This window comes from Hirsutella rhossiliensis, assembly GCF_020360975.1.
Source record: "Hirsutella rhossiliensis strain HR02 chromosome Unknown scaffold00003, whole genome shotgun sequence".
NCBI classification, from domain to species: Eukaryota; Fungi; Ascomycota; class Sordariomycetes; order Hypocreales; family Ophiocordycipitaceae; genus Hirsutella; species Hirsutella rhossiliensis.
The window spans coordinates 7,104,223-7,130,109 of NW_025408669.1; the positions used below are offsets into that span (position 1 = coordinate 7,104,223).

The 25,887-nt window shown below is 57.2% G+C and overlaps 4 protein-coding genes across 4 annotated transcripts; 2 read left to right on the plus strand and 2 right to left on the minus strand.

Annotated features, from left to right (window-relative positions):
* Positions 1-10,239: 10,239 nt before the first annotated feature.
* HRG_04045 (amino acid permease domain-containing protein) lies at positions 10,240-11,887 on the plus strand (the record flags this gene model as incomplete). The annotated part of the gene is made up of 2 exons (XM_044862516.1): positions 10,240-10,665; positions 10,739-11,887. The coding sequence occupies 2 exons, from the start codon at positions 10,240-10,242 to the stop codon at positions 11,885-11,887; spliced, it is 1,575 nt and encodes a 524-aa protein (XP_044723542.1).
* A 4,848-nt stretch (positions 11,888-16,735) lies between these two features.
* On the plus strand, positions 16,736-20,647 carry HRG_04046 (AMP-binding enzyme domain-containing protein; the record flags this gene model as incomplete). The annotated part of the gene is made up of 1 exon (XM_044862517.1): positions 16,736-20,647. One exon carries the CDS (start codon positions 16,736-16,738, stop codon positions 20,645-20,647), a length of 3,912 nt encoding a protein of 1,303 aa, XP_044723543.1.
* A 526-nt stretch (positions 20,648-21,173) lies between these two features.
* On the minus strand, positions 21,174-21,671 carry HRG_04047 (uncharacterized protein; the record flags this gene model as incomplete). Its single annotated transcript, XM_044862518.1, has 1 exon — positions 21,174-21,671. The coding sequence occupies one exon, from the start codon at positions 21,669-21,671 to the stop codon at positions 21,174-21,176; it is 498 nt and encodes a 165-aa protein (XP_044723544.1).
* Positions 21,672-22,039: 368 nt separating this feature from the next.
* HRG_04048 (RNA dependent RNA polymerase domain-containing protein) lies at positions 22,040-25,821 on the minus strand (the record flags this gene model as incomplete). Its single annotated transcript, XM_044862519.1, has 4 exons — positions 22,040-23,209; positions 23,390-23,803; positions 23,849-24,162; positions 24,213-25,821. 4 exons carry the CDS (start codon positions 25,819-25,821, stop codon positions 22,040-22,042), a joined length of 3,507 nt encoding a protein of 1,168 aa, XP_044723545.1.
* Between the last annotated feature and the right edge of the window lie 66 nt (positions 25,822-25,887).

The following is a 25,887-nucleotide window of genomic DNA, read 5'->3' on the forward strand; positions in this document are numbered from 1 at the left end:
GGAAGTCGGTCACGGTTCTTCAGATTTACTAGGAATGCCGTGATCTTTGCGTTCAGCTTTCCTGTATAGATTCCTCTGAACCTTAGGGTATTCCGTAGGACCTTACGGACCCTTGGATCGACCTTCTTGAAGTCGTCTTCCTCCCAATCCTCAAAGTCTTCTTGGAATGATCCAAGCAGCTCGAGACCTTGACATGTTGAGGAGACTTTATAATCAACGATGCGGGCGAGAACGAAGGTATTATAGTGGATCTCATCGGAAGTCTCGTTGACTGGGGTGTTGAAGAGGTCCATGTTGAAGATTGTGGCGAGGCCACGGTTGAATTCAGCAATATCGAGGAATTCGTTGATGTCGAGCGTCGGTGCGTTCGCGTTCGCGCTGGTGCCGCTTGCGCTGCTGCTCATGATGTCGGATGGGGCTTGACAGGAAAATCTGCGAGGGAATAGGGCAAGAAGGTGTCAAGAGAGGGTCAAATTGATCGAGAGTGATCAATGAAGCTGATAATCAAGCGGGATACCAGAGATTTGTATGTGCGATAGGGCACGCCTAAGAGGTCAGCGGCTGAGGCAAACAACTAGGCACGGTTGACTGAATAGAGTGGGCGCCGGTCGGGTCTTCGTAGTCAGTCTCGCGTTCTAGCAATCTTAACTTCGCAGGGCAATCTGATGCAGATGATGCTTAGAAAAGACTCTCTTCTATCTTGCTGCTCTGAGGTTACCAGCCAGGTAACAACTGATCAGTGTGGATAGGTTAACTGAGGCTCAGTTGGGTCTTTGATCGATGATCGTGTTGTTCTTGTTATTCTTCGCTATCTAGACCATGCTGTGAGGTTTGATAGGTTGTGCGCGTGTCGGGTAAACGTTGTTCCCTGCTGACGCACGTGATACCCTCCTGCGATGTGCGCTCTATCGTACAAATGATCAGACAGTGTGAAATGAATTGTGAATTGAGTCTAGTTCATGTGGCAACTTCAGTTGGTAGGAGTGAGGGTTGAGCACGCGCTCGATTCGAAAAGGGCCAATGAACTTGTGATCTAGTTTTGGGATGGGTCGGGCTGAATCAATGTTGCGTGTGCTAAGTAGCACCATGTCTCCAACTCGGTAAGCTGGCGCCGGTGATCTATTTGCGTTGGCGAACTGCTCTTGTGAGGCTTGAGCTGAGAGCAGGTTTGTCGAAGTAGATCAGTGATTTCTTGCATCTTGGCGACAAATTCGTTCCCCTCGTTGCAGCGTTCTGCCAGGTCTTTGGATGCCGCGAGTGGTATTGCGCGAGGGGGACCAAAGCTCATTCGGGGGTGATAGCCTGTGTTCGCAAAAAATGGGGACATTCCCGTTGAATCGCTGACAACGTTACGGGCTGCGAATTCGGCCAATGGGAGCCACTCGTCCCAGTCGTCCTGAGCAAAGCTAACATATTGGCGAAGGTATTGTTCGAGAAATGAGTTAGCGTTTTCCGTCTGGCCGTCAGTTTCGGGGTGATATGCTGTAGAAAGGCTGATATTGATCCGTAGACGGTGGCAAACCGCTTTCAGAATTCCGAGACAAACAGTGGTCCTCTATCAGACACGATTGAATCCGGTAGTCCATGGAGTTTCCAGACATCTCGTACGAAGAGTGTTGCCAAGTCATGTGTTTTCATGTCGGTCTTGCAGGGCGTGAAATGTCTGTCCTTTGACAGCCTATCGACTACCACCATGATTGCGTTGAATCCACGAGCTGTGCGCTGAATTGGGCCAATGAAGTCAACGGATAAGTCTCTCCATCTTTGCAAGGAATTGGGAGCGGTTTCAATGTCCCCTGGTACCGCAACTGGGAGGTTTTGTTCCTCAGACATCCGTGGCAATTGCGTGTGAATTGTTTCGTATCGGCGCTAAGCTTTGGCCACCAATAAGAGCGTGAAATGAGTTCGTATAGCTTGTTTTTCCCGGGTGGCCTGATTCGACGCTGTCATGGGCGAGTTGAGTGAGAAGGGTCCGTAGTTCGCCTGCGGGTACGTATAGCCTCTCTCGGAAATATAATCGGCCTTCGTTTATCATGCATTCCGATAGAAAACTTCCTTTGAGTGGGAATTCCATGGGGTTTGAGCATCTCGTCCCTGATTTTCATCCACCATTCGTCCTCCTCATAGCCCTTGTCTAGAAGTCTTGTGATTTTGTGGTTGATTGGTTCTGGCTGAATTTCGTCAAGAATGGCGGGACATAGTGCAATCTCTTGTTCCCAGGAGAGATTTGCAAAGAGCTCTGAGAGCTCGGGTCAAGCCTTAGTTGTTCTTGTACAGAGGAGTCTATGTTGGAAGGCTTAAGCAGCGACTGTTGTTGGTACTGGATGCGGTCGTCATTTTCATCTTTCGGTAAGTCTTGTGATCTCCGTGTGAGTGAGTCAGGCTTTCCGTTCTCTTTCCCAGGCACTGACTTGATAGCGAATTGGAACTGTGATAGGAATTCGCTCCACCTGACTTGTCGTCTTGAAAGTTGCTTGGTTGTCATGAAATATCGAAGGTTGGCATGGTCAGTGATGACTGTAATCTGGTGGTGTGTGCCTTGGAGTTCGGGTCTCCAGCATTCGAAGCAGCGTACAATAGCCAAAAGTTCTTTGTCATATATCTCGTAATTGCACTCAGCGGGGTCGTACTTCTTGGACATGAAAGCCACTGGGTGTAGCACTCCGTTGATCTTCTTCCTGGGAGAGAATACCCGAAGACACAAAATCGGACGCGTCGCATTCGACAAACACTTCTCTTGCGGGGTCGAAGTGTCTGAGGATTGGCGCTGAAGTGAAGCTATTTTTGAGCATATCGAATGCTTCTTGGCAAGATGAAGTCCAGTTCCATTTGACTAGCTTCCGTGTCAGGGCAACAAGTGGTCGTACGATGCGTGAAAATCCCTTGATGAACCGTCTGTAGAAATTTGAGAATCCTAAAAAGGCTTGGACATCTTTGACATTGATAGGGGCCTCCCAGTTGATGAGACAGTTGACTTTCTCTGGGTCCATCCGTACTCCAGTGGTTGAGATGATCATGCCCAGGTATTTGACTTCAGTAGTCTCGAATTCGCATTTCTTGACGTCAAGTTGTAGGCCTGCGGCTTCAAGTGCTTGGAGTACTGATTTGACGTGGAGTCTGTGGGTGGCAAGGTCGTCTGAGTAGATGAGAATGTCGTCGATGTAGGCCGTGCAATATCTATCAAGGAATGGGCGTAAGACTTCGTTAATTCGAGCTTGAAAGGTAGCCGGGCGTTTGATAGTCCAAAGGCATCACCATGCTCTCGAAGAGACCATATCTTGTGTTGAACGCCGTCATCCATTCCTGACCCTCCTTGATGCGGATTCGATTAAACGCTGCGACGACATCGAGTTTGGTGAAATACTTGGCTTGGCTTAGCTGGGAAAGGGTCTCCTGGATCAACGGTAGGGGGTAACGGTTCTTGATGGTTATCGCGTTAAGAGCTCGGTAGTCCACGCAAAAACGAAGGCCCCCTCCTGGTTTCTTTGCAAATAACACTGGCGAGGCTGCCGGTGAGGTGCTAGCGCGTATGAAACCCTTATCAAGGTTTTCCTGAAGGAATTTCCGGAGGACGAGAAGTTCGTCTTGTGACATCCCGTACAGAGGTCCATGTGGTGGAGTCGTTCCAGGTTGAAGTTCAATTTCGTGGTCGCAGTCTCGGTGTGGGGGTTTATCCGCTTCTGATTGGTCGAATGCTTTCAAAAATTCATGGTAGTGTTGGGGTACTTTTGTTGCAGGATCGATCAAAGTCTTGGGTTCGAGGGCTTTGTGAATGTCTTCGAGTGATGCCCTGAAAGGTACATATCGGCTGCCGTTTTCCGGGAAGCTCAGGTTCCTGTGTTTGTTGGTCCTTGGGGTCAAGGAGGTGATTCCGTCCTGTAGCTGGAGTTCTCGGTTCATCTTGTCCATGTCTGTGAGTGCAGAGTCGAATCGGACCCTTCGGCGTGCTTTAGGTTCTACGAAGGTGGAGGCTTCTGTGATGACTCCAAGTTCAGCCAGCCTTTGTCGATCTCATACAGTGATAGTGAGAATACGTCGACGTCGCGGTTTTGGTCAGCATATGGAATGCGGCTGCGCCGACTCTTCGGGGATTGATGGGCGTGCCAGTATAGTCGTGGTTGCAGAAATTGACAAAGAGGAGGGCTCCAGAAACAGGCAGTTGGTATTGTCCTTTCTCCATGCAGTATTTGCGGCAGTGATCAGAGTTGAAAGTGACCACATTCGTGCTCCAATTGACGATTGGGTTGTGATCTGTCAGCCAGGGTTTTCCGAGTATGACATTGTACTTCCCAAGCTTCGTTACGTAAAATAGCATCTTCTCCCTGTGTCCCTTGATTTCCATGTTGAGTTTCACCACATGAGTGATATCGCCAGCCGAGGAGGGTCTTCCATCGACTACGTTCAGCCGGCGACGGTTTCGTAGTTCATAAAGCGTGAGTTTGTTGGCGTGCGCGAAGGATTCGTCTACAAACCCCTTTCCAGTGGCACCTGAGTCAAGCATTGCTTCGGTTTTAATCAGAGTGGAATTGTCTTCGATTAGGTTACAAGGCAGTAGCAAATGAGCTTGGTTAGTGTCCAGAGAAGAGAGCAGATCGCCCTTTTCTTGCGTCTCCTGCGGCGACTTCCGTCGGAGACTACACTTTTCCGTCCTCCATGGTGCGGTGTCGCAATTGAGGAACGATGTTTGCCTGAGCTGCACCAATGGCAGAGTCCATGCGCTGTGCAATAGGCTCTGCGTGCCGCTCTCTGCTTCCGTTTGGGGTCTACGACCAGAGGCGACATCTTTGGCCCCCAGGTGATGACGCTCAAATCCATTGAATCCCCGCCGTTAGAGGTCGTCGATTGTGGCGTAGTGGAGGTTGTAAGGTTGCATTGTGACTTGCTGAGTTGTCGGTGTTTTTCTTGAAGTAATTGGCATTGACTTGACGGCATTCGTTATCGCAGATACGGACAAGGTCCATAAATTGACTAATTTCGGTAGGAGTATCTTTGCCCTTAGTGAGAGAAAGTCTCCAGATAACGTTGTCGTGGAGGGCACGTCGGAGGTGAGCAATGAGCGCCCCACTATCCCAGTCGGTGAGCTTGGCGACGGCATACCATTCGGGAGGAATGTCGTAAGGGATCTATGGCCTTGTTTCATGTCAAAGATTTTGAGTTGGGCGGTAGCTTTAGCGTCAATATCCCCGAAGGCTGACTGAAGGGTGTTTTTTATGGCATTGACATCGTCGAAGAGAACCACCCCATCTTTAATGTTGTAGCGGACTTGGTCATGTGCTTTGCCTTTAAGGCATGAGACGACATATCCCATACGTTGAGGTTCCGAGTTCCACCAATCTTTATTCATTTCGAGCTTCAACTCGAGGTGCTGGAGGAAATTCGGCAGAAGCGTGGGTCCTCTCCGGTGAAGGCCTCAGGATCAGGGTGTTCTGGTGTGCGGTGTGAAGCTCCTTTGACTGAATGATCTTTATGTACGCTTCATTTTCTGCCATAAGACGGGCGATCATTGCGTCTCCATCACTTTTAGAAATGAGCGTGTTTTCTAGGCGGGTTTGGAGGTCCTCCATTGCCCTATTTGTCGTCGTGGTCGAGGCACGTAGTGAATCGATTACCGCTTGCATACTGTATGCGGCATTGCATACGAGGAAGACTTCTTTCATGAGACCGGCTGGGTTAGCAACAAAGGCATTTCGGAACGTTTCATCGGTATTGCTGGCGTTGAGGAGGGCAGGGGGCACTCGATCGACGGGTGTGGGGGTAGCGGTAGCCATTGGGTTGTTGACGGTGATGGCTATAGTGCAGGTGGCGTTCGACAGTTTCGTTACGTTTTAGTTGACTTTGCGATTGTGATTTGTTGGTTTGTTGGTTTGCTGATTCGTTGATTGGTGAATTTGGTGCGGTGGTGGTGGTTTAGGTGGAAATTTGGTTGCAGGGTGTTTTGGTGAGGTTAGAGGTATCGAAATCAATAGTCACGTCGCGGACAGTGGTCTATTGAGGAAGGGTAGTCGGTAGACAATATGTGACGGTACAAGTGCACGAACAAGGTCGAGTGCGACTTGGGTAAAGTGATTGTCTACAAGAGAGAAAGAGGTTCCTAAGGAAGACTCTGACTTTCGCTATTTACATGAATAAAAGCGGGACCTTTCATAAAGTATGAAAGTCACATGATCGTTCCCTCACATGTTTGTCTTCCCGCCAAACTGCTTGCCCTCTATACGCTCTACAAAAACAGATCCAAGGTTTGTATTAAAAGGGGGCTCTTTTATTATGCCTTTTCAAAGTTGTATAAGTGCTCTCTGTCCTATCCGCTACAGTCTCCCCACTTTTGTGTGCCGGTTAGGCAGAGCGCCCTCTCGGAGCCTCCTATTGCGCAGCGCTCCACGGGCAAGATTCTCCAGGCCCAGTCTCAATAAAATCCGGCTCCCAAAAATAGTCACGAACTCACGATCCTTTGGCATTGATTCGAGCAGCTCGTCAACAGCCCCCATGGTCTCCTCCGCTCGGAATGCATCTGGCCATCCGTGCTGACGGTACATCTGCCTGAGATACTGGATTTCCAGATCGGTCCCCCACTGGTCAGTCTGGGCGCAGACTTACTCCCTGATAATGTCTTGGGTTCGTTCGCCCACGTTTTCGGCCTCGATCGTGGTTCTCCCGAGGCACGGGATAAGCTTGAGGTTCCGATATGCCTTCTTCAGTTCTTCAAAATAGAATCCAACGTCTCCTTTCGGGACGTCCTGGGCGCGAAACATATCCTCAAGAACTTCGCCGTCTCTCGCGATCAACCACATGTAGCGGCCATAGACTCGTAGGACTCACGGCTCTGGGCGAAACAGAGGACGTCGGCCGCGTCGACCAACCCGTCCTCGTAATGGTAGATTTCCATAATGTATACCGCCTCGTCGCCTCTCCAGAAGTCGTTGGCGTTCCAGGCACTAAAGTCGATCGAATGTGATTTGAAGTGCACGACTGCCTCGTTGCGCCCCGTCTCAAAATACGGCAGGTGGCGCAATAATTGGATGATGTAGTCGGACTTAAAGCCCGCGCAAAAATCTTGCGTCATATGTGGCCAACCCCAAGTGTAGCGACTTCTAAGTTGGCCGCGTCAATGTGCAATGTCGCGAGAAAATTGTGAAAGTCGAAGAAGATGGTTCCGAGTTCTTCGGGCCTGTAACGAGATCCCCTGGTGGACGAAGCAGCATCTGGGTCTGCTGGGCCCAAAGCCGAGGCCGGTGGCGAGTTGTACGCGTAGTTGACTGGCGCACACATTGTCCTCCAACGCTTGCTAATAAATTTCGAGGTTGTCGTTGAAGCAGGTGGCCTGATTAAGTAAAGGATTTGGATGGTGGGTTTGGCTTTGATTTATGAGTCAACCAACACGCCTAGCTGCGGTCGTATCTCCTCCCGATGTCGTAATATGTTCGTGCTCTACCGTTACGACCACATTAGATCGCTCCTTTATATAGGCAGATACGGGTGCCTGGGGTCCTGGAACCCTGTCTTCAGAAGTCGACATGAGCAGGCTCGCTGGAACCTGCCGCCGCCTTACCGCCGCATCAACATTGATCTCTACGCTACAACACCAACCATTGCATATAGAGGAATCTACAGGCGTGCAAAATAGTCGAGGCAATTCTGGAGCATGGAGCTGGCATGACAGCTAGAGACAAAAATGGACGGACACCAATGGAAGCTGCTCCCAGTTGTGGCCAGGCTAGGGCTGGCAAGAAAACGCTTGAGTGGCGGCGGTGGCTCCGTCTCTTCTCCTTGCCCATGGAGCCGAAGGCTGCTGTCAATGATGATGGGTGTATCCTCTATATGGCGCTGCATAACATGGTTGTGTTGATATCGTCGGATTCTACGGAGCAGATATTTAATCGTTTGCCATGGGGACTCAGGCACGGTGTCCACTGGCGGTCGTCTAACATGCAGGTGCTGGCCAACAATCCAGCCTAGTATCCGGTAGATGAATCTCGACCCAACCTACTCGCGGGTCCCTATCGCCTTTCTCGTTTCTCATCCGACACCCCCCGCCCTGATTTCTGTATCATGCAAAATTTCGCGTCGCCAACGACTTAGAGAAAGCCCCGCCTCGTGCGAGTTCTAAGCCTGCCTTATGTCGCTGGCCAAGATGAGATACTGTAGATTAGCTCCCGCGTAACGTGGACCTCGGGATGGCAGGACGGCTCTTACTCGACAGCCGAGGGATGTGTGTGAAGGTGTTGATGTACGTCTTTCTCAAGCCTCACGCGACTGCTAGTCCGGGGCTTAAGGCAACAAGTTTTGGGCTCTGGTGGCTGTTAAGTCAAATCAATCAACGAGGACTGGGCGCTGCGTTCTCGACTCCGTACGAAGCTAGATGAACAGGAAACTAAAGAGCTCCAGACTTATATTTGGACTATAGAGGTCAGGGGGCACGAACTTCCTCTAGTTAGGATACCAGGGGGGGACAGTACGGGATATTCAACATGTCCGTAGTGTTGAGAAAGGACGTGAAAATGCTGTCTTCGGTTACCTGGCGGGAAAACAGTACCTTGCAACAGTCCACCAGGCTGACAACAGCCGCGACTTCTCCGCTGGGAGACATGTCGATGGCTAATGGCGTTGGCCTTCAAAGCCTATATGACTGCAAGACGAAGGGTTGTGACCACTTGAGAGATGGAGGTCGACGATTGGAGCAGCCGTCGCATCTCATGAGTAATGCACGGCAAAAAGCTGAATCTGCACCGCTTTAGCCTACTCCGATCGAGAACCACTGCATGCTATGGTCACCAGTGGATAGGTCTAGGAGGCGATGGTAGGTGCCGCCCGTAAGATGTCGGACGCCAAATTTAACACGACGAAGTCAATAGGAAAGACGAACGCTCATGGGACGCTGCAGTGCGTCAAACAAGGTCGTCTCTGTAGCGAAACGACAATTCCGTAGAAGGAGGCTTGGGGGTAGGCAGAAATGAGACGGCGGGAGGGGGAAAAGCGAGAGAAGTCGAGTGTAAGTCGCCACGGCGCCCTACCCGAATCGGGATGCCACCAACCCCAGCGGGGACAGCAGCCTGTTCCAGAATACGGACAATACAAGAGGAAAAGAAAAATTTTCCCTCCTTGGACCCGCGCCTAAGCCGATTGGCCATCCCTGCGCCGGTTCCAGGATCCGAGTCAGATAAGGCCGTTCTCTTACTAAGTTTGTCATCGTCGTCTCCTTTCCTGAAGCGTAATGGCGCAGCAGCGGATGGGATTGGCTTTACATAAGGGAATTGCAGGTTTATGCAGATTCGTGCGGACGAGGGATGAGGAGGAGGGCAAGGGTTGAGGGGGGCTCCTCTTGGATTCCTCTCTGGCGGCCTGACATGCGCTGGAGAACATAGAGCACAAAGAAATGGCGGGCGGTTCCGAGTCCCCGGCAAGGCTTTTACTGGGGAACGCTGGAAAAAGGAAAAAAAACCGGATGTGATGCCGGCTCGGAGCTCGGGCCCGGCTCGGAGCGGCCAAGGCACGTGGCGGCATCGACGGCGCAATAAGACGGGCAAAGAAACGCGCAAACGCGTTCGACGGAAGCACTCGCCAATGCCACGTTCGCTCTCGTGTGTATGGATGCAAGTTGCGGATTCCGATCCTGCCTCCGTTGCACTGATGGAGCCACTGGGGCGCCGAGCCGACAGTGGACGGACGACCAGCCGGACGGACGGAACGCTTCCATTTGTCTTCCCCTATCTTTCCTCCCATGGCCCCACGACAAAGATAGTCGCCGACCCCGTAATATACCACGTACGGTGGAAAAGGTCTCAGCAGACGACGCAGTATCTAGGGCATCTGGTCGCGATAGGGCATGCTCCGTATAATATGGGCCCCCCCCGTGGAGCCCGTCTCCTCCTGCTCCCGCCGTCGGATTTGTTATTAGCCTCCCGCACGCCCACACGCTCTTCGCGAAAACCTCGCTCGTTTGCACTCTGGGCGCGTGTCTCTGCTATTTACACATCTTTTGTGCTGTGTGCCGGTGGTTGTTTGAGCCTGATTGCCCTCGTCGGCTTCAAAGCGTCTGCACTCTCTCTCCGGCCCTCTTTTTCTGCGTTCCTCGGCCGTCTCTCGGACAACACGATCCTCAACAACAGTGATACAATAATTCCTAATAAGGAAGCACAAATTTCACCGAAAGAAGAACAAAAGAAAGAAACAGCCAAGCACCGTCCGAGACACGAACACGCCGCCTTGAGCCGGCGCCCCCGTACCCCCCCGGCCGCCTCTCCGATGGCCGGCGAAAAAACACTCGACGCCAGCACCGCAAATGCCGTGAAGACCGACCGACCGCCCTCGGCGGCGGCCCGGCCCGAGAAGCCCGCGCTGCACGATGTCGAGAACGGCCAGAACGACACGGGGCTCGACCGCGCCCTCAAGGGACGCCATCTCCAGTTCATCGCGATCGGCGGAACGATCGGCACCGGGCTGTTCCTGGGCATCGGCGGTGCGCTGGCCAAGGCGGGCCCTGCGTCGCTGCTGCTGGCCTTTATCTTTGTCGGGGCCGTTGTTTACTCGGTCATGACGGCGCTGGGCGAGATGGCGGCTTACATGCCCGTTACCGGTGCCTTTACCGTCTACGCCTCGCGCTTTGTCGATCCGTCGCTGGGCTTCGCGATGGGCTTTATCTATTTGATGAGTTGGATCATCACGTTTGCTGTAAGCAGTCCCAGCTTTCTCGCCTGTTGAACTTCACCTCGTCACTCGGGACCGGGCTAATCTTCCTCGACAGCTCGAGTTGACGGCCGCGGGCCTCATCATCCAGTACTGGAACGAGAGCCTCAACATCGGCATCTGGATCGCCGTCTTCTGGGCCGTCTTCACGGCGGCAAACTTCCTGCCCATCCGCTGGTTCGGCGAGCTCGAGATGTGGTTCTCGAGCATCAAGGTCGTCACCATAGTCGGCTTCATCATCTTCGCCCTCTGCGTCAACGCCGGCGCCGGCGAGCAGGGCTACATTGGCTTCAAGTACTGGGTCACGCCCGGCGCCTTTGCCGAGCACCTGGTCGGCGGCGCCACGGGCAAGTTCGTCGGCTTCTGGGCCGTCCTCATCACCGCCGGCTTCTCATTTCAGGGGACCGAGCTGGTGGGAATCGGCGCGGGCGAGACGGAGAACCCGCGCAAGGAGATACCATCGGCGATCCGGTGGACGTACTGGGGCATCTTTGTGCTCTTCATCGCCACCGTCTTCTTTGTCGGCATCGACGTGCCCTTTGACGACGCCAACCTCAAGAGTACGTCGACCAACGCGTCGGCGTCTCCCCTCGTCATCGTGGCCAACCTGGCCGGCGTGCGCGTGCTGCCGCACATCATCAACGCGGTGTTGCTGACGGCAGTGCTGACGGCGGCCAACTCGGACGTCTACTCGAGCAGCCGCATCCTCATCGCCCTGGCCGACGAGGGCCACGCGCCGAGCTTCCTCAAGTCGACCAACCGCTTCGGCACGCCGCACTGGTCCGTCGCCGTGTGCGCCTCGTTTGGCCTGCTGGGCTTCCTCAACCTGTCCAAGGACGGCATCACCGTCTTCACCTGGCTGCTCAACATCACCGCCGTCGCCGGCTTCATCGTCTGGTCCCTCATCAACCTGTGCCACCTGCGCTTCATGCAGACGCTGGCCGCAAAGGGCATCTCGCGCGACGAGCTGCCCTACAAGGCGCCCCTGCAGCCGTATCTGTCGTGGTTTGGCTTCTTCTTCAACGTCTTGATCCTTCTGACCAGCGGCTTCACCGTCTTCATCGAGTGGAGCGTGAGCGACTTTTTCGCGTCGTACATCAGTGTCATCATCTTTGTCTCCCTCTTTGTCGGGCACAAGCTCTTTTACCGCACAAAGGTGGTCAAGATTGCCGACATTGATCTCGGTTTGGGACGGTCGAGCATCTAGTCCATCCTCTCCCCTCTTGATATTGCCCTCCCCTTCCTGGGCTTGTATTCTCATTGTACGTTTGTGAGTACATATATACACTAGTTAATTGAGTATTCCAGCTGAACGTGGAACTGTCTGTTCCTGGCCATTTGTTTCCTGTGCATGGGGGCATGTCCGCGCAAATCCCCCAAGAGCCACTCATGGGCGTGATATACATCGCGCCCACCGCCTGGTAAAGCCCGCAATCATCACTGCCCTGAATCGTCCCATCTTTGGTGATGCCAGACGTCACCATACCTGCAATACGTCCTTCCATATCCCAAACACAGGCGTCTTGGGCTAACTGTCGTCGAGAAGCAGTCCGTCATAAGAACCGGGCTTCCGGCGACGTTTTTTGACGATTGGCCGCCGAGCAGACAATTTTCCGCAACCTTCCACGCGACAGACCGAGCAACGGACCGAGGGATGCGGCTGAAAAAGCTCGGTCAACCGCTGTCGTGGATCTTCTCGTACCTTTTGCGGCTGCCAAGTAGTGCGAGAGTTTGCCGCCACGTCCTTGATATCCCTGTCATTGATCTTCTCGGCATTCTTGGGGTCCTGGAGACCATTTCCCGAATGTGCGGCTCTTCGACCGACAACTTGTCTCGGGCACGTCCGGCAGGGGTTGTGTGCTGTAGGCATGTATGAATCATTTGCATGATTCTGAAGGCGGAAAATATTTCTTGTCTTCGTCTTGGTTTCGATATCACTCACCCCTTCGCGACGAGGGTTGTGGCCAGGTCTGTCCCTCCATCTCTTCGACGTCCTCGTATAATTCAGTGTTCCGCGAGAGACCTGAGGTGCGTCCGGCGGCCAATCCGTGTACTCGGTTCCGTTTCCAACCAGCCGGCTCTGCGTGGCGCTTTGTGAGCCCACACCAAACCTTGAACCACCACAGGTGAAATGAGTGACTTGGGCGTAGCATGTTCCAGGGCTTGTCCGAAGACCCAGGATGCGCACGCAGGCTTGAGGGGGTGGTGCCAGGGGGCAAGCTCTACGCAACGCTGGCATTTGGGCACGATCCGCGAGCCGAGATATAAAGTAGACGATGAATGCCAGCCGATTCTATCGTCTGTCGATCTCCTTCAACGCAGCGTTGGCCTCAGGGCGTCTCGTAAATGTTGCCGCCCAGCCGAATGGTCCCTTGGCGTCAGCGCCAAACCTCGAGGATGCCATGTCGTGGTCCTTGCAGCAACACCCATGGGACGACCAGTAGGCCCCAGCGGCCGAGGAGCTCCGTGCCACCTCCACCAGCGTCTCCTGCAGAGAGCCATCGAAAGTCCTAGCAGCCATGTCGGGCGCCGTTATCAACAAAGGTGTATTGTTGGTTTGGCAGAGCTCCGCTGTATATCGCCATTCAGGCTCGAGATTTGATGCCTATCAGTAGACGTTGTCTGCCTCGCGTGTAACGTGTGCTACATTAATCGGCTCGCCGAGCCTCCATCGATTAGGAATCTCCTATATGTTCTCGTGCCTAACTCGCGCGGCCTTGTCCGGGTTGGCCATAAGAAACCGTGCGAGGGCCGAGTAAAACAAGCCCTCCCGGTAGATCACAGGGCTGTTTCTCACCCCCGCAGGCACACGGAGCCGGGGGTACTAATAGCAGCTCTAACCTAGCTGCGAACGAGTAATCTTGTAGGCGCAGATCGAACGAGCTTCACCAGTGATGCCGGGGTCAATCGCGCCCTCTGCCATCAGGGTGGTGGCGTACCTCTCTGCGTTTCTAGCACCTATAGACGCGTCGAAAAAGTGCCTGGTGGTGATCAGACCGGCGGAGAAGCACTTGCCCACGCGTTGGAGTATGAGCGAGTAGTTCCGGCACCGCCGCGACGTTGGGAAGGATAGCGTATTGTAGTGCCGTCTGAAACCCGCTCATCTTTTTCTGCCAGCCGACGACGACGTGGCCGCCTCAGCTGGTCCTGGGGTTCCTCAAGCTTCGCCCGGTGCCGGTCTTTCGTCTCGGGGAACTGGGCCAGCCACCGTGTGATGTGTTCTCGCAGTAGATGCCTGTTCACGTATACCACGTAACTGTTGCCAAGTGTCCGACTTGCGGATAGTACGGCCCATTTGCGCGGCTGTCCAGTAGATGAAGACGCTGGCGTTGTCTCCCCCGGGGCCCGGCATGGTCAAGTACTACTCGAACTCGGACATCGTGAGACCATGCCGGGCCGCAGTATTGACCAGCGCACAGTACATTGTGCCGATAGCGGTGTCTTGAATTGGCAAAAGACTGGCGAAATGGTTGAACCCAGCTTGTAGACATAGCAAGAGCTCCTCGACCTCCATACATGATGACGGCTGGCCAAGCATCCAGCGTGTAGGCTGCCCACCGGGTTCGAGTGTCCTGTCTGCTCAAGAATCACTCGCGTCGTTGATCGTCATGATGGTGCTATTCCGGAAGGCCATGAATGCATCCGTTGCCATCGTCTAGGGTGGGAGGCCAGATGCCGCTGCATAGCTTGTGGAGTGACTGTGATGGAGAGCTGGCCGCAATGAGTGTTCGTGCCAAGGCTGAATCGTTCATAAGAGTCCAGGTTGGCCGACTGCAGACTGCACCATCTTGTTTTGCGGTGGGAGCGCGATCGGGACTCCGCAGCTGTATGGTAAAAGGGGACAAGGGAGAGAGATCAGTTGTGTGGTGAGGGAGGTTTAAATATGTGGCACAGCTGGTTTGGATGCCCTGATACCAAGGCAAACAGGGCCTGGGCTGTCAGATTGACCCATGCGGGAGAGAGAGTAGGGCAAGAAGAAGACAGGAGGCAGATAACCGTCATGGGACCAATTGATATGCTGGTCAGGCTGTCGTCTGTGAATCACGTCAACATGCGCCGTCGGCGTTTGCATCTCGTCCCCACGCGGCCCTCTTGTCATTGTTTGTGTGACCGCACAAAGACCCCGGGTGAAAGTGACGTCAGCCAGGGCAATTGCTCTCAATGTCGTGCTTGAAGCATCACTGGAAATCGGGTCTGGAATCCTCTCCGGGTCCGGCGCGGGCCCGGCTGTTTGTGAAGGCGCCGAGATGTGACAATTATGGGTTCCAGGCTTCTGGCTTGCAGAAAAGAGGTTTGAGGGCGTGTGAGGAGATATCCAAGTGAACTTAATTCTATTCAGGCTACGTAAACGTCGACAGAAGTCCCATTCAATACATGATCGTCTACCTGGTTGCGGCGACGACTGTATACATACAAGATGATTTTGGTGGTTGAAAGCAAGAGACGGTTCGTGACGTTCGTAAAAGCATAGCCAAGAGATTGTAACTGACATCAGACAAGCAGTGTTGCAGTCATGGGTTCCATATGAGCATGCTGGACGTTTGGACGCAACGCTGAAGCTTCTGGTGATAAGCAGCACGGCCGGCACAATGCAACACGCAACGTCAATGTACTCGGCACATTGTGAATAAAGGTTACATGAGTGTGCCGAGTGTGCGTCTACCTGCACCATTGACGCATGGCCTCTCGGGCTGCGAGAACCGAGAGGCATGGCCTGCTTTTGCTCGCATGGTGATTACCTTTCCCATAAATAACCCTCTGCAATTCCAGTCCCAGCAGACATCTATCGTCCTTTCAAGCCTGCGGTGACCGCGTCTGCCTTGGGAGCATGTGCCTGCGCCGGTATCAATGGGGCAATTTCACATGCCAGCCAAGGGGCCTCTCGCGATTTTATCCCTGCTCCGGGGTGGGTTATCAACCCTGGTCGGGGTGGGTTTTCCCCTGGTTATAAACCGCCGTGTGGCGTGCTCCCCTGCGAAAAATGACTCTCCCTGGTCCTGGAGGGACGAGTCAAGAATGTTGAATCGATGCCAAGACGCAGCAGCGCTACAGCATGACAGCAGCGAGAGATCTGTGGGTACTATACGTCGTACCCACTGGTTCACCGACACTTGTTGGTTGAGCAGTTGTTGAGTCTGACAGCCGCGGCCCGGTTGTGACGAGTGAAGGTGATGGAGCTTCCTCGTTGCCCTCGACGGAGCCTGTGCACCGCCAGTGTGTGAGAGCGGGTTGCGCAGTCCACCTTTGTCAGTCCTCTGATTACTCTCAGTCTCCCTCCCCAACGTGATCACTTTCCGCCTTTGGGCATCGTAGATATTACGGCCTGTGGCTTGAGACGGATGGAGTGGCGTACAGCCAACATAACCCCGGACCGGGGGGAAGGGGGCTCTCCAGAGGCCGAGAGGGCCAATGACCGTCGAGCCAACTGCATACGGATGGATCTGCAGGGCCCCGGAATAGTGACAAGACAAGTGGCATAAAAAAAAAGAGTTCACGCACGGCTGGAGAGCTTCGACTGTCGCGCGCACAACTTGAACCTGACATTGAAAAGGGGACGGACAAGACTCGGGCAGCAAACAACTGGCGAGCTTCCCCCGAGCACAAACAACTTCCGTCTCGCCTGGTCGAGGGTGAATGGAGCGGAGACCGGGCCTTTGTCGTTGTCGTCGCTGTCGAAGCTCGTGTCCTCGCATCATCTCCATCCAGAGGCAGTAATCATTGACCCGGCGCGCCGCGTTATCCTTTTCTCTGCTTCTCTCTCCGGCATCGTCGGTCGGTGTCTGATTCTGGGGCATATCGACTTATACATGAGATCTGGTGCCGTGGCTGAACTCTCCTTCTTCACCGTCCTCGAAACGCGCGCCTCCAACCCTTCCGAACCTCTCGAGAAGCTTCGACGCGGCCTGGCAGACGTGCTGGCCGAATAAACTGATTACCATCTCTCACAACTCTCTCCCCACGCCCGTCGAAGCGTCGTCCATCCATTATCCATAGGCAGAGCCGACCCCCGAACCCTCCTCGATCCGATATCGCCCCCCCCTCCTCCAACAACGTCATGGCCGTCATAGACACGACCAAGGACCTGGCCGCCCTGTTCGTGCAGCAGGCGCAGGCAACCCCCGACGCCGTCGCCCTCGAGGACGAGAAGCGCACGCTGACGTACGCCGAGCTCGACCGCGAGACATGGGCCCTCGGCGAGCTGCTGCGCCAGCACGGCGTCGGCCGCGAGCACCTCGTCGGCGTCCTCATGGGCCGCAGCGCAGACTATGTCATTGCCTGCCTGGCCGCGCTGCGGGCCGGCGGCGCCTTCCTCGTCCTCGAGATGGCCTATCCGCCGGGCCTGCTGCGGGACGTCATCGACGATGCCAAGCCGACCGTCATCGTCACGCAGAGCGCCCTGGCCGGCAACATCAAGGGCAACAACGTGCCGGTCCTCGTGGTTGACCAGCCGCTGCCGCCGCCGCCGGCGGGGTCCGCGCTCGAGGAGCTCAAGCCGCCGCTGCCGGACGACGAGGACGTCGAGCGCCTCGCCTTCGTCTCGTACTCGTCGGGCACCACGGGCCAGCCCAAGGGCATTGCCAACCCGCACCGCGCCGCCGTGCTGTCCTACGACGCGCGCTTCCGCCTGCGTGATCTGGGGCCCGGAGACCGCGTCGCGTGCAACGTCTTCTTCGTCTGGGAGATGCTGCGGCCGCTGCTCCGCGGCGCCACGGCCGTCGCGGTCCCCGACGCCGCCAGCTACGACCCCGTGGCCCTTGTCGACCTGCTGGCCGCGCGCCGCATCACCGACACGCTCATGACGCCGACGCTGCTGTCCACGGTGCTCGCGCGCCACCCGGCCGCCGGCGCGCTGGCCGAGCAGCTGCCGGGCCTGCGGTCGCTGTGGCTCAACGGCGAGGTGGTGCCGACGGAGCTGGCCGCGCGCGCCGGCGCCGCGCTGCCGCACACGGCCCTGTTCAACGTCTACAGCGCCAGCGAGACGCACGAGGTGGCGGCCGGCGACATCGGCGGCTGCCTCGGCGCGGGCGGCCCCGCCGACGCCGAGCCCGGCGGCGTGTGCCCCGTGGGCCCGCCGCTGGACCCGGAGCACACGTACATCCTCGACGAGGCCGGCAACCGCGTCGGCGTCGGCGAGGTGGGCGAGCTGTACGTCGGCGGCGACATGCTGGCGCGCGGCTACCTCAACCTGCCCGAGACGACGGCGCGGGCCTTCCAGATGGACCCCTTCGACGCCCGGCCCGGGGCCCGCATGTACCGGACCGGCGACCTGGCCCGGCTGCGGCCGTCGGGCCGGCTCGAGATCCGCGGCCGCGTGGGCGGCATGATCAAGACGCGCGGCTACACGGTGCAGCCGGCGGCCGTCGAGGCCACCATGATGCGCCATCTGGCGGTGCGCGACTGCGTGCTCGTGGCCCGCGGCGAGGGCCTGGGCCGGCAGCTCGTCGCCTACGTGGTGCCCGACGCCCGCGACGCCGAGCGCAACCGCACCGTCGTCGTCGTCGACGAGTCCGGCTACAGCCCCGTGGCCCGCCGCGCGCTGTCGGAGCACCTGGCCCACTACATGATCCCCTCGCTCTGGGTCGAGCTCGACGAGCTGCCGACGCACAGCGTCTCGGGCAAGACGGACCACAAGGCCCTGCCGCCGCCGCCGACGCCGCGGACGCCCGCCGTGACGCAGGCGCGCGAGCACGACACCAAGATCACCGTCGACGCCATCGTCAAGATGTGGGCGGCCTCGCTCAACATCCCGGCCGCCGCCATCTCGCCGCGGCACAGCTTCTTCGACCTCGGCGGCCACTCGCTGGTCCTCGCCGACCTCGCCGGCCGCCTGACACGCGCCTTCGGCTTCCCCGTGCCGCTGGCGCCCCTGGCCGGCTCCCCGACCCTCGACGGCCACCTCGCCGCCGTCCGCGCCGCCCGCGACGGCCACACGGCCGCCGTCCAGGCCGACCTGCCGGCCGTCCTCGCCGCCGACTGCGCGCTGCCCGAGGACGTGCGCGCCGCCGGCCCCACGCCCATGCGCCGCCTCGACGAGGCCGACACGGTGCTGCTGACGGGCACCACGGGCTACCTGGGCGCCTTCCTGCTCAAGGCCATCCTCGAGAGCACGGCGGCGCGCGTGCTGTGCCTGGTGCGCTTCACGGAGCCGTCGGGCGACGCGCGGCCGGCCGGCATGGCGCGCATCCGCAAGAACCTCATCGACCTGGGCATCTGGGACGACGCCATGCTGGACCGCATGGAGATTGTGCCCGGCAACCTGGCGCGCAACCGGCTGGGCCTGTCGCCCGAGGCCTTTGACGAGCTGGCCTCGCGCGTCCACGTCGTTGTCCACGCCGCCGCCACCGTCAACCTCGTCTACCCCTATGCCGCGCTGCGCAGCGCAAACGTCGGCGGCACCCGCGAGATCCTCCGGCTGGCGGCCCGCGGCGGCGCCACGGTCCACCACGTGTCGACCAACGGCGTGCTGCCGCCCTCGGCCGAGGGCTGGACCGAGGAGGCCATGCTCGACATCGCCGCCGTGCCCGACAAGCTGGCCGACGGCTACGGCCAGACCAAGTGGGTGGCCGAGACGCTCGTCTACGAGGCCGGCCGCCGCGGCATCCCCGTCCGCGTCTACCGGCCCGGCACCATCAGCGGCCACAGCGTCACGGGCTCGACAAACACCTACGACCTGCTCAACGCCATCATCGTCGAGTCGCTGCACCTGGGCTTCGCCCCCAAGGTCGACGGCTGGCTGGCCGAGATGACGCCCGTCGACTTCGTCAGCAAGGCCATCGTCGCCCTCGCCAGCCACCCGGACCCGGACCCGGACCGGCGCCTCTACCACGTCGGCGACCCCAAGCCCGTCACCGCCGACGAGGTCTTCGACAGCCTCGCCGCCCTGGGCTACCCGACCGAGAAGCTGCCGTGGGCCGACTGGGTGGCCCTGTGGACCGAGCGGCGCGGCGCCAGGGGCGGCGACGACCCCTTTACCGTCGACATTCTCCGCGGCGGCATGCCCACCGTCGACACCCTGCGCTGCGTCACCGTCCTCAACGACGCCGCCACCCGCCCTGCCCTCGAGCAGTGCGGCCTCGAGCGGCCCAAGATTGACGCCGCCCTGTGGGAGACGTACGCCCGCCACTTTTACGCCAGGGGCTGGCTGCCGCACCCGCCTCGCCGCCTCAACCGGGCCAACGGCGTGCTCCCCGGCGTCAACGGCATCGCCGCTGCTCGCAAGGGCCGCCTCGCCGGCAAGGTCGCCGTCGTGACGGGCGCGTCGTCGGGCATGGGCGCCGCCGTGGCCTCGCAGCTCGCCGCCGAGGGCGCCCACGTGGTCCTCGCCGCCCGGCGCCGCGACGCCCTCGACGCCGTCAAGGCCGACATCCTCCGGTCGCGGCCCGGCGGCAAGATCGTGGCGCGGCCGACCGACGTGACCAGCCGCGAGCAGGTCGAGGCGCTGATGCGCACGACGACGGAGACGCTGGGCGCCATCGACGTGCTCGTCGTCTGCGCCGGCGTCATGTACTTCACCATGATGGCCAACGCCCAGGCCGACGAGTGGGAGCGCACCGTCGACGTCAACTGCAAGGGCCTGCTGCACTGCCTGGCGTCTACGGTGCCGGGCTTTGTGCGCCGCGGCCGCGGCCACATTGTCGCCATCTCGTCCGACGCCGGCCGCAAGGTCTTCCCCGGCCTCGGCGTCTACTCGGGCTCCAAGTTCTTCATCGAGGCCACCCTGCAGGCCCTGCGCCTCGAGACGGCCGGCTCCGGCCTGCGCGTCACCTCGGTCCAGCCGGGCAACGTCAACACGGACCTGCTCGGCCTGTCGACCGACGCCGAGGCGCTGAAAAAGTACGGCGAGCCGACGGGCGCAAAGGTCCTCGACGCCCACGACGTGGCCTCGGCCATCATGTTTGCCCTGCTGCAGCCCGAGCACGTGGGCGTCAACGAGGTCCTCATCGAGCCTCGCGAGGAGCCCGCCTAGATTCGTGCTGGCAGTCTTGGCTTGTCGCTCGTGATTCAACATCCGTCACGCTCCCCCGAGGAGCCAGAGTGGCTGTGAGGCCCTTGATGTTCTTTTCAAGAGGATTAATCCGCTGTTTGCGCACGGAACAGGAGTTTAGTTGAGGTGTGGTAGCATTGATGTCTGAAGGCATAATTCCAGGTTACGGGGCAAAGGAAAAGGGGCAACTCAAAGACCTTGGCCGCCGGCGCGAGCATGCATTGTGGGGTAAATGTTCAACAAGATAGACAACCCGAGTACACACTATAGCGTTGAAAAGCACCAACGAAGCTCATCTGCCATTTGCGTGCCACCATGGCGGGCACCCTCTCCGACGCCGGGACGGACTCGGAGGAGATGGAGGCGCAGAGGTCGACGCCTGGCGCGAGGGCGCTCAGTCGCTGTGCCGTGACGTCGCCCAGTATGTCTCTCAGAGCCGTGTAGTCGTCGGAGTCGAGGATCGTCTCTCTCTCGCTGGCGGACATCGAGCGGAATTTTTAGACCGACTTCAACGTCTGTTCGATGACGTGGCGGGGGGCCATCTAGGTCTGGCGTTCAGTCCGGGATAGAGGTAGGCGAGCTCTCGTGTCATCTCGAGGGCGGCCAAGGCATTGGCCTGCTCCTTTCCGAACTCGCTAATATGCTCTGGCCGCCTTTCGGCAGCAGCGTAACCGAGGAATGGTAGGGTTGCGGTTTCGCGCGTCTCTTGGTGAGCTTCGGGTTGAGGGCGGGCTTGCCGTGGCGAGCTTTTAAGCATATATAACGCCCTATGCCAATCCTCGTAGTGGATGCCGAAGGTGAGAACCGCGTCGGGGTCTTCGCCGTCCCCGACCTCCTGGCAGAATAGCGCTGGGGTACTCAGCACCAGTCGAAGACAGATCGCGAAGACGGCAAGGATGGGGTCGATGTCCTCTAGGGACACCTCCTCGTCCGGCTCCGCGAGAGTCCCGTTGACGCCCTGGACTTTGACGAGGACGGTCGGTGCGTCGACATCCGCGGCGACCATGTCGAGGAGCCACTTGGCCGTCTTCTCCAGTGAATCGCTTTGCCTGGCAGAAGCTCGCTCAATCGGACTTGTAGGCTGCAGCATATACCATGTTCTCTCGCCTCGCAACTTGGCTTGTATTCATGTGAGATCCTCGCCGCGTATGAATCCATGCCCCCCCGGCCAGACATACATGCGTCACGTTGTCAGGCTTCATGGTGTCATTCATCGTCCATTATGCGGCTTCAACTTGCAGGCCAGACCAGCAAACAAAGACGGCGCATATATCCAACACAAGAGGTATCCCGAGAGCACATTATGACCACAAAATCAAACATCACCACAGACTCCCCTCCAGCCACAGCGTGGTAGCAGCATTGCCGCCGTCATCACACGTCGTCCATGGCCAGCCCGTCGTCGTCGTACTCCATCACCTCCTCGACGGCAACAACGCTGTCGTTCTCTCTCGCCGCCTCTCGCTGCGCACTGCGCGCCGTGATGAAATTCTTGTCAGGCCGCAATGAAGCCCACATCGCTGGCTGCACAATGGCCACTGCCGCCTCGCCCGCCACCTCCGTCTGCATGACCTTCAAGAAGCAGAGCTGCCGCGCCGCCATGCGCCACGTAAACTTGATATGGTTCCAGTGGTATTTGAACGTTGCCGAGGCCTTTAGCAGGTTCCACTGCCCCAGGTCGGATTTCGAATCCTCCATGAGCATCTGTACTAGTTCCGACGACATCAATTCTTCGGCAGGCTTGATGTTAAGCCACATTTCCCAGACTTCCTTCACTTTGGTCGCGTAATCACTCTCTCCCTCTTCCTTTCTACTCAATCTTTGCCGCCACGTCTCCAACACTGCGTCAATGTCCTTGCGCAGACCCTTTAGGAGTTGCTTGACCAACTCCGACGTCTTGCCTCTCTCATCGAATCGATTGTACATCTTCGTCAGGTCAATGTCGAAGTTTTCTCCGCCGGGGGAGAAAACCTCCTCGGAAAAGGTCGTCAAAGCGCGTTGGATTACCTTCTCGGCTACTTCAAACTTCAGGAAATCTAGAATGTGGTTCCCGCCATTCATCCTGTTATGATCCGGAATCCTGTCTTCAGAGTAGTGCGGGTTGTCGAGGCGGCTTGGCCAGTGAAAATCTCGTCGCAGTTTGTCCCAGTCGTCCATCTCGAAAATGATGCCCTGTTTGCTTTGGTCCACGAGATGACTGACGAGATGGCTCAAAATGATAGCCGCGCCGTCCCCGACAGTGTTTCTCTTGTAGCACAGTTTCTCTTTGTATTTGGTGCATTGTCCGAGCAGGGACGGCCGCATGTTGAAGAGTAATCCGATATAGACGAACTTAACGCTAATTTCGTCGTCACTCCTCTGCCCAGCCCCAATGTCCTCGACGGTCAAGTCCAACTTCTTGAGGTATCCCCTCTCGAAGAGATCAGGGCACTCGGGAACCGGAGCGTTGCGGAAGTTGTCGACAATGTTGCGGTCCCAGGTTAGCCAACAGCGATCTCCGTCGAAGTCTCCCCCGCTGAGCATGGTGGCGAGAGACTTCTTCCCCTTGGTTGAGAATACAATGACGTCTTTGAGTCTCCGTAGCTTTGGGTGGGAAACTGCCCGCACTTTTTGAACGTCGCTCGGCAGATGAGCTGGAGCTCGACCAACTAGCAGATCCATACCTTCCAATAGTACATCGCAAAACCCATCGACTTGAAATTTGGACGAGAATGAGACATGTACCTCTCCTTCCTCCAGTGTCGAGGTGAAATCTGCCACCATGAACATGTACGCCGAATGCGGTACCTTAACATGTGTCTTGGTCTTTAATTGCTCGGCTCGTTTCTTGGCCAGATCGAAGAGTAGAGTCTGAATGTATTTGAGTTGTCGATGATGAAAGCCAGCATCCAAGAGGAAGGCGATGGCCTCCTCGTCTGTTCTTGGTAGCCCGGCTAGGCACGGGACAACCCCATGAAACACGTTTCCCGTCCTCGACCCCCCTGTTTGCCGCAGCCATAGACGTAAGTCGGCTGGATGGCCCAGCGCTGCCGTCTGGGCGTCAAGTTCGGCGACAAGGCCATTTTCGAGGTGTTCCTTGATGGCACGACGCATGGCCCCTCGATCCCAGGCTTGCTCTTCGAGCACGGGGATAAACTGCTGGTTCAAGGAAGCGGGTCTCACTTCGCGGGGCCAGTCCTTTACCTCGAAGCATCGATGATGAGGATCCTCAAAGGCACAGTCCCATTTTGTCTGCGAGGGGTAAATCTCGATCCAGTCGTCTTCCTCAAGGCCGTCGTCTTCAACGTCGATGATCCACATCCCTTTTGCGCTTCCGATCCTGGCTTGGTAGCCCGAGGGTACGTAGGTCAATCCAAGGCACGTGGCCACCTTTCTGGCGAGGCTTCGAGACATGCGGCCGATGCCGTCGTTCATTGTCTCATGCGTCCCAACGTCTCGGTCGCGGCAAAGGATCTGGTGCCGTTTCAACACCACGGTTGGCCAAGTTCGAGACAAGCCTAGGTGAGGATTAGCAGCAAACACTAATTCGACTAGGGGAACGACTTACTGAGCGCAAGCCGAGCAAATAACTTTGGAATCGGCTTCTTTGAGTTGCGCTGAATTTCGATTGCCCAGTCCAACAGCCTGTGAAGCGGCATCTTCGAGCGTCTATTCGGTGTGCGTGCCTCTTGCAGTGGTGGGACGCCGCTGCGAGGGTCTGGCATTCGAAAGATGTTGCCATCAGAGGCAAAGAAATAGACGCGCTGGAGGTATTGGGATTTTCCTGCTGCCGACTGGCAAGTCTTCTTGAACTCGCGCGTGAAGAATGGAGTCCAATGACGCCCAAGGAAGTAATGAGTGCTCGCTGTCAGCCAACGGATTATCCTCTCGGCACAGTTTGTATTTTGCTTGTACGAAGCCAACTCCTCTTGCGAGGAAAGCGGTGATGGCATGACTATCTCCAGGAAACGATCAGCGCCGAAGCGGCGGTTCAACCGGTGGCCCAACTCTAGTCTTAAAGGGTTCAGCCGGAACTCGTAAAACGACCCTGTGTCGCTGGAGCGAGGGACGAGTTCGGCCGAAAGGGTGACGGCTTTGACGTCGGACTGGAATCCGTCCAAGGCGAGCGTATATGCTTGCTCCTCGCTCCGTACAGGAAGGCCTTTACCACAAAAGGGGCCTTGGTTGACGTGCATTGCCCGCAGGCTTGTTTGGTTGTGCCATTGTTGGTTGGGTTCATAGGTCAATTCATACTCTGCAGCTCCAACGCCGCAATGTTGAAGAAATCGTGTCACCTCCCAAATGACGGCAAGCGGAGCCTCGTTGAGGCCTGGAACGGGCTGCTTGGGCCACGTGATCCTCAGTCGCTGCTCCAACCCCTGAGGCGCGCGGGGGTTGAAGAAGGAGTCGATGTGACGCCCCGGGTGCGCGTCGTACTTGGCCAAGAGTTCGGCAAAGGCTTGATACTGCTCGTTGCTCATTGGATAGGCGTCGGCCGCTTGGTCTAAGAAATCATCGTCCAAGGTCGTGTCGCTGCTGGCGAGTGCAGAAGCCTGACCGGTCGAGAACACGTTATCTGCCAAGGATGATTTTGACAGGCCATTGGTTTGCATCGAAGTCGAAGTCGAAGTCGGTGGAAAGTACGAGTGAATAGTCTCGTCCGGCCTTGGAGATGCTCCAGGTGGCGGACGACAGCCAGGTGGGCTGATCCTGGATCTGACGGGCAATTCGTCCACCAGCCCGTTTTCTCGACTTTTGGGCCGCTTGGCCTGCGAAATAGAAGCCTCATCTGACAGTCTTTTGGGTGGTTTTGTCCGAGCGAGCGGCGGGCCATCCGACAAGATGTCGAGCAGACGACCCTGAAGTGACGCAGCCGAGGATTGGGGGCCCGAGCCAGTGACGCCGAAAGATTGCCAGACGGAGCGCCGCTGGGCCCGATGAGCCTCTGTGCGAAACTTGCCAAGGCAGCTCGACAGTTGGTCTCCCCTGTTGAAGTGCAGGAAGCGAATGCGGTGATAGATGGCGTCGACGCGTGCTTCGTCTTCTGTTTGCGCCAGCCTTCTTCGCTTGCTGGGAGACAGATGAGGATTGAGATTGCGAATGCCCAGGCCGTAGTTTTCGTTCAGGCCGCCAATGATCCTAACGAGCTCATCTTCGGTTGGATTGGCCACCAGCATGGCGCCGTCTGCCGTTGGAGACAGGCGGCGAAGACAGGGGCGCCGCGGCGGCGCGTCGCGAACAGA